At 43.5% G+C, this 12,529-nt stretch overlaps 1 protein-coding gene across 1 annotated transcript in view; it reads left to right on the top strand.

The window, feature by feature from the left end:
- Positions 1-12,529, top strand: part of plxna2 (plexin A2) — a 188,986-nt gene that overhangs the window by 23,210 nt on the left and 153,247 nt on the right. Inside the window, exons 2-3 of the mRNA XM_079360016.1 lie at positions 4,710-6,045; positions 11,195-11,377. Coding sequence (XP_079216142.1) covers positions 4,846-6,045; positions 11,195-11,377 — 1,383 coding nt within the window. The 5' untranslated portion in view covers positions 4,710-4,845. The remainder of the gene's footprint in view (positions 1-4,709; positions 6,046-11,194; positions 11,378-12,529) is intronic.

A 12,529-nucleotide genomic window follows, 5' to 3' on the forward strand; every position in this document is an offset into this window, starting at 1 on the left:
GAAAATGTAATATGGGAGAGTTATTATCTTTTTTTTTTTTTTTCCTGGTTGTTGTGAATACACACTCCATCATTTTGTCCAGCTGGAGGGTCTTTAGAGACTTGTTAGAGCAGCGAGATAAAATCTCTTGATTTCTGTCAGAAAAATAAAATATTAGGCTTAATTGACTCTCTTCCCACGAAACAATGCAGAGAAATGATCGCAGTAACTTGAGGTTGTCTCCTCTGTTTTGATACTGTGTCATTTCCTTCTGGTGGCTGGAAGTTTGGATAGATGAAGACAAGATGTGTTCAATTTTCTTGAACGCCAAGAGCTCGAGCTGGCACCTGAGCAGAGAAATCTATTCCCCTATTGAGACAAAAAGAATGTATAAATATCACTCCAGCTCAAAGACTCAAGATGCCAGAGAGTCCTCTCATTACCACCGCAGCAAAGAGGGAAGACAAATGGACTAACCTCTGCTGCTAATCGCTTTTTTATAGGCTCCTATAGAAGAAGATCTTCCTTTAGGGGAGATTAAAGTTTCTATTTTTACTGTGCGCTTGCTTCTCCTATCCTGCGATGAAAACACATTTTACAATTTTTTTTTTTTTTACAACTTCAATTTCCTTGACTAGCTGGTTTGTTAAATTGTGTTCCAAGTTGTCTCTTTAATTCTGAGCATATCACATTTACTTGAGCATTAAGATTTCACGGTTTACATTAATCATCCAGGGAATAACACATTAATCCCAGGCATGAAATCACAATCTCCCATTTCCTTTTTTCCTGTCCCACAACAGTGGGTTTAGCACTGAAAACGGATTTTGGTTTGTGTTCTTTATCTTTTGCAGTACAATTGCTGTAAATATGAATTTAGGAGATCAGGCATATTTGGCTGCATTGTTAAGAAGCTTAGTATGTTGGGATGGGAAAGGGGGGGGGGGGGGGGGGGGGGGGGGGGAATCCAAAGGCACAAAGGCAGAAGACCTGATGCCTATTCCAGGGTGACAAAGGTTTAGAGAAGCTCCACCTCCAGAGGCTCCTTCCTCCAGCCTGTTCTATCCTGATTCAGTTTTCTGGCTGCTGAACCGCCCTCTGGCAGTTGTGTCCCCATCCATCAGTTATGGCTAACATTCCTTATCATTTTACATTTCCTCATATCTGGCCCTGCCTATTTATTCTGCTGCGTTTGAGCATCTTTGCATGAGATAATAGGCCATAATGCATGCAGTTGCCTTTGACCACGGTTGGCACAGTTGCTCCTCTCTTGCACGGTGGCTGGGGAAATAACCAGCATTTCATATTTGGGAGCCACAGTGGCAGAGCACAGGCGGCCACTGGGACAAGTTTGTTTAACGAGGCCTCAGTAGCATCCTCGCTAAGTGTGCCAACATAATGTTTTCTGCTCCTGACTATTCATTATGAAAGTTTTGCAAAAACGCAAACAAGGATTTTCTCCGTGCCGGCATCACAGCTTGCATGCGTACTCTGAGTGTGGAGTGTCTCTTTTGACTTGATGCTCTTCTCTTCGTTGCCCTCCCATGTCTGCCAAAAAGATTGTTACATGAGTGTCAAAATGGAAATGTACTGACAATGACTGTGCTGCTTTGAGTTTTTTTTTTTTTTTTTTTTTGGAATTCCATATTCTCATGTGATGTAACGCAGTGGAAGTGTTGACAGTTTGTCATCTTTCCAGTCCATCTGTCTTCTTCAATACCACGACCACAATTGTGATGCGTCGACAAACTGAACAGAACCAGGACTTGTTGTGTTTGGTGTTATCAGAGAGAGATAGACAACTGTTCATACACAGTGCGTGGAAAAAAAAAGTGCTGATATTGCAAATAGCCAGTCGTTGTCGGAGCAGCAGCAGCAGCTCAGATGATGAAAACGGTTATTTCATAACTAAAGAAGCATTTCCAAATCTGCTGACTTAAGTGACCTGACTGCAATTATATTCACTTAGAGAGCCATCCGTCTTTATTGTTGGTCAGAAGGGAACTGTGTTTAACTCTGAATCATTCCTGGTTGCATTTATATGCTAATGACCTTTGTCGGTAATTCTGACTCCTCACAAACAAAAGCAAGACATGGCTTTGAACTAAACGGCACACGGGGTGATCTGGTGGCGCTCTTATTCTTCTCAAGTCCACTCCTCAGCTGCACGGCATAAAGAAGTCTCTGTCAAGTGCAACAAAGAGGTGGTCGCGCAATCAACTTAAACAAAGCTTTCTTTACATCTGTTACCGAAAACGATATGACTGGACCTCTGTGGTGCCTTTAATTACACCACGCAGTCACTCTCTTTCTGCCTTTGCAGCTGTTGCCACAACATGACGGGGTAAGACTTACCTTTTTTCCCCCCCCAATGACTGGGAAAGAAGTATAAAAGGTAAAGAAGAAAAGATGGATGGGAGTCAGTGTTGTATACACATATAAGATTCAGGGGCGGGGGTGTAGCAAAAGCTCCAAAGGGCAAAAGGCTGCGGGGCTTGAGTGAAAAGCTGGCTCAGCAGGAGGTTGATTAAACCCACCAAAGGGGATCCACTCTGCACATCTAGCATGTTCAAACTCACACAAAAGAGCACCGCAGCTCACAGGCAGCTGAAAGTGAGGGTGGGGGTCTGGCCCCTCGCTGCTTTTTTAGAGGCTCTGGCACTTTTATGACCATGCTAATAAAGTGCTTGTGGGACGGAGCACCTCCCACACCTCTGCCTTCGCACACGCCATGAACAGCTTGACTGGGCCTTAGGAGCTGTGTTTATGGACACATGGATCAATACACTCCCTAAGGGTCTATATTTAAGTCTGGGCTGAGTAGCGTACCCGTTGATCACAGAGGAGGGGAAGGGGCAAGGATCCCAAGATGGCCATTTCCAGATTTGGAACAAGGTCTATAAAAGGGCAGACACGGTTCAGGGGTAATCCCCAATCGGTGCTGAAAATCAAACTTCAACACAGCCGTTGCCGTAACATACAATGTGCCAATATCTCCTCATACAACGCAACTACCCGGTCATCAGTTGCAAGAGCTCGTTAATCCCCGCCACGTCTTTCACCCTTGATTCTCTGCGCCCTTACTGCTGGAAATGCAAATCTGGAGCGTGACAAACGATGTAGGGACATCTCTGACACGTTCGAGCCCCCTGGCGTCCCCGTGTCTTTCCCCAGCTTACCTCCTCCAGCTCCACAGTAATTACCCTTGTTGGATTGCTACGCCTAATCATGCTTGATTTTGGGATGCACTGCCATTGTCTACACTTGTTAGCCCCTCACACTGCCTTGTTCTGATTGAGTACACCGATAATACTGAGGGAATGAGGCGCACACACAGAGATAGTGTATATTTTGTTGTCGGGTGTTTTTATTGAGAGCTGTGTACAGATCTAACGCGGGAGCTGATTTATTTAAAGATGATTGTTGTGCCGCCCGTGATTAATCCCTCTACGATCTGATCATATCAGCGGGAGATGAATAGGATAAAAGGAGAGTAAAACAACAGCGATGTTTAGAAAAAATAATTAATAGATTCAGTTCCAGTAAAGCTGGGCCCCCTTGAAGAGCAGAGAGCAAGGGGAGGGGTGTGTAGTAGTGGCTCCCAATTTGTTCTCACTTTGTTCCAGTAATAAGATCCAGGCCTTCCTTTCCAATGGACGAGATAATTAACTCCTGGGGACAGACTGCGCTGAGCTTCGTCTCATGGTTTATGGCACAGAGAGAGAGAGACCTCCACAGTCCAGGCTGAGCATGGTTGCATAAATTGCAGCTCTTGCTTGATGTATGTTTGTAGAGATAGATATGGAAAAGGGTGTTGGTTGACTGGTTGTAGTCAAGCGAGAAAAATGTGGGGGATGGGTAAGGAAGTTGATCTTTAAAAGCAGAAGAGCACAGGAAGTGCTTCTGTCATGTATTTGCATTTCCTGGCTTTACCACATTTTTTTAAATAATACAATCCCTGTCATTTTGAATGAATGAATAAATCAAATAATATTAAAACACAAAGCTGAAAAAAACAACACGACTATTTTCTGTTAGGACAGATGCAGCGACAGCGTGCAAGACTTGGCTCGCAATTTTTAATAATAAAATAACTAAAAGGGTTTCCAGTATTTGGTACATTGGAATTCTGTTGGCATGGCAACCATAGTATCTCATATTCCTCTTATTGTAAGTCATTTTAAATTATATGTTTAGTCAGCTTAAATTTATCATAGGTTTGATTAACAAAAAAAGCCAAATTAATCCCCATCGTTAGTGTTTTCTTTTAGGATTTGGGTTTTAATGTGTTAAAACTAATTTTCAATGGACTCTGGTGAGTCATTGTCAAGTGTCTAAAGCTCTCTGAGTCGGTGAGCCAAGTCTGTGTTATTCTCTTCTTAGAAACCCCTCGCTCAGTGTGTGACAGCCGGAGCGCTGGTATGAGTCAGGTCAGGCTAATTTCCGTTGCTGTAACCTGCTTCTCTTTCCTGCATTGTCCCGCTGTGTCCAGCACCACCTTTGGAATGTGCACCGTAACGCTTTCCGCTCATTGTCTCTTTAAACCTCCACCGCTGTTCTCCACAGCTCAACGCCTTACTGAGGTTGAACTTTGAACTGACCTTTTCAAGCAGTGGAATCTTTAATGAAGAGTCTTTCCATTTGGTCAAATGTGTTTCCTTTGTCGGATATATGAGTAGTGCTGTGATATCTAACACCTTTTTTTCTCTCTCTCTCTCTTTCTTTTCCAGAAAAATGTGAAGAGCCCTGTGAAGTTTTGACCTGCAAGTTAGCCTTCAACAACAAAAAAGGAGAAGGTGTCCTCCCATCTTCCCCTCATCGATTCTTTCTGCTTGCTCTGCAGTTTTCTCGCAGGCCCGTTTAAACATGGAGGGCCGGCGGGCTACACGCAGGACTTTATCACCTGAATCTAAAGTAGGAGCTACAGCTACTCTGCTGGCTTTTTGGCTATTAGTGATCCCTGCCTTGTGCAGTGGGCAGACATTTACTAGTTTCCACCCTGAACGCCGGGATTGGGTCTTCAACCACCTGACGGTTCACCAAGCCACAGGGGCATTGTATATTGGAGCAGTCAACCGTGTCTACAAGCTATCAGGCAATTTGACCCTCCTTGTTTCCCACGACACAGGCCCAGAGGACGACAACAAGGCATGCTACCCCCCTCTGATTGTCCAGCCCTGCACTGAGCCCCTTGTGTCTACCAACAATGTTAACAAGCTTCTGCTCATCGATTACTCCCAAAATCGGTTACTGGCCTGTGGCAGCCTCTACCAGGGTGTGTGCAAACTGCTCAGATTGGACGACCTCTTCATCTTGGTGGAGCCTTCCCACAAGAAAGAGCACTACCTCTCCAGTGTCAACCAGACTGGGACCATGTATGGCGTCATTGTGCCTTCACAAGGCCAGGATGGCACCTTGTTTATCGGCACAGCAGTAGATGGAAAACAGGACTACTTTCCTACCATCTCCAGTCGAAAGCTACCACGTGACCCAGAATCTTCTGCTATGCTTGACTACGAGTTGCACACTGACTTTGTGTCCTCGCTCATCAAGATACCATCAGATACACTGGCTCTTGTCTCTCACTTCGACATCTTCTATGTGTACGGATTCGCCAGTGGTAATTTTGTTTACTTCCTGACCGTGCAGCCTGAGACGCCAGAGAACAGCATGTCATCCAGCGGATCCACCAGTGACCTCTTTTATACTTCCCGCATTGTCCGCCTCTGCAAAGACGATCGCAAGTTTCACTCCTACGTCTCGCTCCCTGTCGGCTGTGTGAAGAACGGAGTTGAGTACCGTCTGCTGCAGGCCGCCTACCTCGGCAAACCAGGACGCGTTCTTGCAGCCTCGCTCAACATCAGCGCCCAAGATGACGTGCTCTTCACCATCTTCTCCAAGGGCCAGAAGCAGTTCCACCGCCCACCGGATGACTCAGCGCTCTGTGTCTTCACCATCCGAGACATTAATGCAAGAATCAAAGAGCGCCTGCAGTCCTGCTACCAGGGAGAGGGAAACCTGGAGCTCAACTGGCTGCTTGGGAAGGATGTGCAGTGCACCAAAGCAGTGAGTTACAGTGACAGACAGACACACAAACATTACAACGAACTACAGAACACAGCGTGTTGTTCTTGTTTGTAAATTTGAATTAGTATTATCATTGTCTCTCCCTGAGTTACTGTATATGCAGCCCTAAATCAGATCCACAAATCATGTCCACACCACAACAGTTTTAATGGTCTGAATCCTACAATGATCCAACAATGTCAACATCTTGTTTTCTTCCTCAATTGAAGGTATTAGACAGTTATCACTATTCACCTATTTTTTTCTGAAACCATTTTTTCTACATTCCTTCTCCCACCTTCTCCATAGAGATAATAAAACCCAACAGCGTTGGTACGGGATAATGTCTCCCTCTTCTCGACAATCACCTCTGACATTGTGCTAATGAGGAATTTACTGATTTTAATAAGCGTGGTCAATTTAGAGACCTGGGGGGATTAGCAACAAAGGAAGCTGATCAGTGGCTCTCATCATCATGAGGGTAGCGATATCATTAAACAACTAAAAATACATTAAGACCAACACCACAGGACTCTGTATTCACATGCCTCTTCTTCATACATGCAGATAGACATACACACACACTGTAACTGACTAGTCATACTCAGCTAGTCATTAATTCTTAATATTCTTAAATTCCTATTAGCAATTACAGAATGAAAGCACAAAGGACCGTAGCCTCCTGGGAATGAGGGAATATCAAGAAACTTAATTCTACTTGACAACATGTAACAGATACATGGCCCTGTATTATAGGATAATTGGGGATTTCAGAGGGAAAAGACTGCTGCTGTGTGTGATCTACGCATGAATCAGAAGCGGAGGAAACCCCCCCTGACTGCTTTTTCTCTTCGTTCTAGAAGGGGCGAGTTTGTTTGTTTGTATTGTGCTCAAGGAAAATCTTATCACTTTGATGATTGCCAAGAAAAATAAATCATCCCCACTTTGTGAACGTCTCGCATTGAAATACACTTAAAAGGGGGGTGTTGTCTGATATCAAAACCGCAAAGCAAATTTGACATAACTACATGTAGTGTGAGAATCATTTGATAAGAGATGGTACGCTATGCAAGGCAATCAAAAGCATTTCATTATGGATGCTGTTGTTTATTTAACGTTACAGTGTCCGCCCTCCAAGCTTTAATGGCTTCAGTTTCCAAGCTCATTAAGAGGCTTTGGTCGCTCCCGGTTGTTTCTTGGTCCATGGGACCCTTAGTCAGACACTTTTCGAATGTCCTCATAAAAATTCTCAGTGTCGGGTTGGAGGTTCATTTGCTGTTGTGTTATTGATGTGTTTAAGGCTGCTTGTCCTGTGAATGGAGGACTTTGACAAATTCTTTTCATTTCACTGCTTCAGCAGCTGAAAATAAATTGAAGACTGAAAATACAGATACAATCCTGACATCTTTTTATTCAAGATAATGTAGATCATCCTGTTCGGGAAAGTCATCAACAGCTAATGTTAGCGTGCAGTGAAGTTGTTGTTAGAACTAGAGCAAATTACTTATTCCTGTTGGCTGAGTGGCTAGGAGAGTGACACAAATAAGTCCGACATTATCTAATGTTAGCTAGGAATCGCCTTAGCGGATTGTCTAATGCTAGCTTTCCCAATATGCCTTTTTCATTTGCCATGCATTTAAGAAATAGCCAGCCATGTTTTTTTAGTGTGCTATCAGAGGAAAATGTCCAAAGCTTCATTTTCTGCATGTTTTAGGCCGTCCGTTCCAAAAGCATTTTGCTCTACTTTTACATGATACACCAAGGATGTGCTTGCGTTTTAAGTGTAGCCACAAACATAAGATGTAAAACACAGTCCTTAAGCGCATGTCTTCACACTCATTGAGCAGCCAATAAATACGTGGTATAATATGGATTATGCAGATAGATGGCAATGGATGAAGAACTCTCTAGCCCACACAAATTACATTAAACAAGCGGATAGGTCAAGCATGCTTATGTTGTCTGCTTGCTGTTAAATCCCCTACTCGGGCGCTAAGGCGTTGTATGTACATTTCCTTGAATAAAAATGAGCTGAAATCTCTGTGTGCGCCACAATGTCTGAGATCCATCAGAATATGAAATGAATCGACCAACCAGAGCGATGTTTCTTTGCTGAACCAAAGCTCGTTTGGTTTTCTGACTCATTTACACATGCATTTCCCAGCGCTTTTACCGCCATTCTTTTGCTAACAGCAGGTAGCCAGTGAACTCAAAGAAAGGGACCTTAATTATAGCCTCAGATCCCATTCCCTTCTTGCAGACATTTAACTATACGCTTACATGCAGGCCAAGGCGAAGGCTGGGAACGGATCTGAGGCTGAGCCAGGGGATTCAGACACAGCAGCCAATCAAAGATTTATCACCCAGCCGTCCAGCCTTCTGCCATCTGGAGACTCACACCATCTCTGTAGTGGCTCCTGAGAAGGAGAGAGAGCCGTAACGGGATTCTTTCTGTATCAGGCTGTCTCTCTCTGACTAACACTATCATCCTGCCTCGCTTTTTGCTCATGCCCCAACGACTAATTAACCAGTCGGGAGACCAAAGGGTAACTGGTATTGATAACACTGATAGACCCTGAGAGGGGACCTCTGAGAGCTGATATCCTGTCACATCCAATTTATCCCGTCTTCAAATTCAAACCCAAATGGAAAAATTGAAGCAATTGTTTAACAAGATTATAGTCTGCATTTGAAACATCTTATTCACCATAGATTTAACATAATAGATTTAGCATCATACTTTATTGCGAGCTGTTCGATAAGGCTTAATCATGCAGGGTTACAGTCTATTTATGTCCCACCAAAGCGCTGCTGAAGATAACCAATGTAATTTATATCCCATGAAACAGACAGAGGCACGGCAAATCTTCATTTCTTCACATCTTGGGAGATTTGTGATAAGGCAGGGCGAGGAAAAAAAAGAAAGAAAAATCCCGAAACTAATCTGCAACTAGGTGAAGAAGAAAAACTCAAATACATGGAGACCAGGGGGATTTGATTTGGCTGCCAAGTCTGCTTAGTGCACATCATCTAAACAATCTAGATGTAATCAGAACCAAATGCTTTGGGGCCAAACAGACCAGATGTGGAAATAGCTGCATGCATTTAAGGGAGTAGCTATTGATAAGCCAATGTCTGTTTCTCAAGGCTCTCCGTTCTGATCCATTGTGTGCGTCCATGTCTAATGGGCATATGTTTAAAAGCATTAAGCAGTTATATATGGTACATTTGATTCTGTAACCATGAGCGAAAATAATAATGTAAGCTCTTTTCCTACTTTAGATACAGCAGTGGAGTACCCCTTAGCATTCTGAGCTATTTTGGTCAAAGGAAAGTAAAGGAAATGCCATAAAGTGGGGGGCGTGACTGTTAGAGCCAAAGCGATTATTCCCTGTCAGCATTATTGCTTTTTACTCTGCTCATGAAAATCTGCGTAGAGTAGTACTGAAGGTTTTGCAGCCACGGTGTGTTGTGTTGAGGAAGAAACTGAAATGCCTTCAGAGTGGGAAATGTCTCTGAACATAGCATCCTGACAGGGATGAAGACTAGAATGAGACAGAGAGGAGGAGTGACAGAAAGAGAGTTAATGAGTTAGGGTTAAAAAGAGGGCGATGAATATTTTCAGGGGAGAATAAAATACAGAGTCGAAGACTACACCATATATACATGGAAGTAGTTCTACTGTTGGGTGAAGCCTGCCTGCCCATCTTGCTTTAATCCACATGGCACTTTGAGGCCACTGTCACTCACTCTGTGTCAGCTGACCTGATTCAACACTAGACCACTGTCTTGCATCACACCACATCCAATCTGATATGAGACAGAGTACAGAGTAGAGTTAAGTCTTCGCTTTAAAGCAGAACTCAGTACGTCAGCATCTTGCTGATCTTGTCCTGTGCATGCATAAGATGTAGCGGTGGAAAATTGCAGGCTAACTGGCGATACGCTATACGTGAATGTGGCTTTTTGTGTACCGCTTATACTTCTGGTGCACCATGGGGTCATTAAGTTGGGACACGTTTTGTTAAATTGGCATGGAAAGCGGTTTGGATTTACCCTTTTTTCGATGCACCAGCGGTTGGATAATTGTATCACATGAGTCAGGGTGCTGATTTGCCGTATTTTTTTTATTTATTTTTTTGGCCTCTAAAATTATTTGTTTTCAGAAAAAAAATTCTCATCTTTACCCTTTTTTTTTAAGGTCAACATAACATTCTCTTTGAACTTTCACTTCTTAAACTTGCTAACTGCTTGTTAGCTGCTCTGTCTGTCACCGAGAGCGGTCGCAGGCAGAAAATGTCATTTAGTGATCAATCTATTCAATTTCCTTCCCCTGATGGGCTTATTTGCTTTTTTAGGTCATATAGATGCGTCATGATTTTTTCCGTCGATTTCATAACCAGATAAATACACGGCAAATGCTATGTGCTTATTAAGGCTTCATGCAAATGTGTTCTAATGAATGCTTAACTACAGCTCATTGCATCTCTTTCCTCACATGCATTTTTTAGGACTGCCTGCTTATCAAGCAGTTTTTTTTCCCCAGCGCGCTCATAGTTATCATGCGGTCTGTGTCTTCCTGCAGAGGTGTGATGATAGGCTGGGGTAATGAGCCACGGTGAGAGCAAGGTGGAGCTCAGTCAGGCAGAGCTGAAACATGTCTGCCAAGTGGAACAGAAAGGCAAACGTTTGTCTGGCCCAGAGACTCGTCCGCGCACCTCCACCTCGCTCTGACCTCCCTCCCTCTCTCCCTCTGTCTAGCTGTCTCTCTCAGCTTCACCTCTCTCACCCGCCTTCAGACTCTCTGACACTGCTGCTATTTCCACAACTTTGACCATCGCTCTCTGCCTCTGTCTCAGTCTGTCACCTTCATCTTTCCTCCTTACTGAGCTGTCTTCTTCTATAACGCTCGGCGCCGCAGCCTCTCCACTCTCTTAATGTCTTATTCCCAAAGTCGGTTCTATTTTTATCACTCCCTCCTTGTGCGGTACATTTCATGTCAAGGGTTTCTATGTATAATGTGACACATTTGTCTCAAAGTCATGATCACCTTTTCTTTGATTTGAATTATTTTCTGTGTTACAGTTTCAGCTTTTTCTCGACATTAGTTCCTTCTATAAACTCTCCCTGTTTTCCTCTCTGTCTGTAGCCGGTGCCAATTGACGACTCTTTCTGCGGTCTGGACATCAACCAGCCACTCGGTGGGTCTCAGCTGGTGACCGGTCACACTCTCTACACCGAGACTCGGGACCGCATGACATCTGTCACCTCTTATGTCTACAATGGCTACTGTGTTGCCTTTGTAGGCACGAAGAGCGGTCGTCTAAAGAAGGTGAGTTCCAACTTCTATCCTCCTACCACTCAGCATTTAAAGTCCTGTTGCAAGCGATTTTCCACACTCTTCATCATCGTGAGACCTGAGCACTCAGGCTATCCGTTGGTCCAAGGGACACAGGCATTGTGAAGTGGTCCTTCCTCCATGCAGATGGATCATGGTCACAGGGAACTTATCTCTTTAATATTTAATGCTTGCTGTCAAAGCGTCTGAGAGGGCTAATGTGCGATGGCCGGCTCACTGTAGTGGTCATTACCAGTTCCTTGTTAAGCGAGCCCTAGTGTCGCAGTGTTGAATAACCTGCACAGGCCCATTAATTTTAATAGGCACCTTTCTGCCTGTGGCCCACTGAGAGGCAAGAGAGATAGCAGGCCACAGTGCTAAAACCCCTAGCCTTGGTTGGAGAATGCAGACACCTCAGAGGGGTTATGGGCTGCTGGCCAGTTAATAATGATATATTTTGCACCCCATCCTGAGAGAAAAGGTAGAAGATGAGGTTTTCTCGCTGACAGGATTGAATAGTGAGGACAGCGTGTGATATCCTTTGGGTTTGGGTGATATGAGGAGATTGTCAATAAAAAGTAGTTTTGTTGTTTTTTTCGCGGATGAATTTATAAGACAGCTGTTGCACTGTTTCAGCTCAGAAATCCCCCCCAAGTGGGCTGTGAGTATATGGCAACAGGTAAAATGTAAATGAAGTATTTGAATGTGGGTGGCATGCGTTGTTGAGTTGATGCTAATGCGGAAAGGATAAACCAAACAAAAGAGAGATTTTCATTATCTCTAAATCATTTTAGTGTTGTTTTTTTTGTAAGCTTCCCTGTTTCCAGCTTCCTGCTGCATTGTGTTACTTGTGAATGAAAGTCTTGGGTTTCAAACTTGTTTGACCTACATGTCAATATGAATATGTCACCTTTGACCCCGGGAGAAATGTTGATGAGCATTTTTTACAACTTTTTGCCATTTCTCTAATAATAATAATAATAATAATAATAATAATAATGCATTTTATTTGGAAGTTGTTTTCATTAAACTCAAAGGCATTGTAAAGTTGATTTGAAAAGACAGGAAGAGGATGAAACAATAAGGACAAACAACAGACAATACAATACTACACATAAGACAAAAAACAACGTGAAGGTACAGATA

The sequence above is a fragment of the Symphodus melops genome, assembly GCF_947650265.1.
Source record: "Symphodus melops genome assembly, chromosome: 13".
In the NCBI taxonomy this organism is placed as follows: domain Eukaryota; kingdom Metazoa; phylum Chordata; class Actinopteri; order Labriformes; family Labridae; genus Symphodus; species Symphodus melops.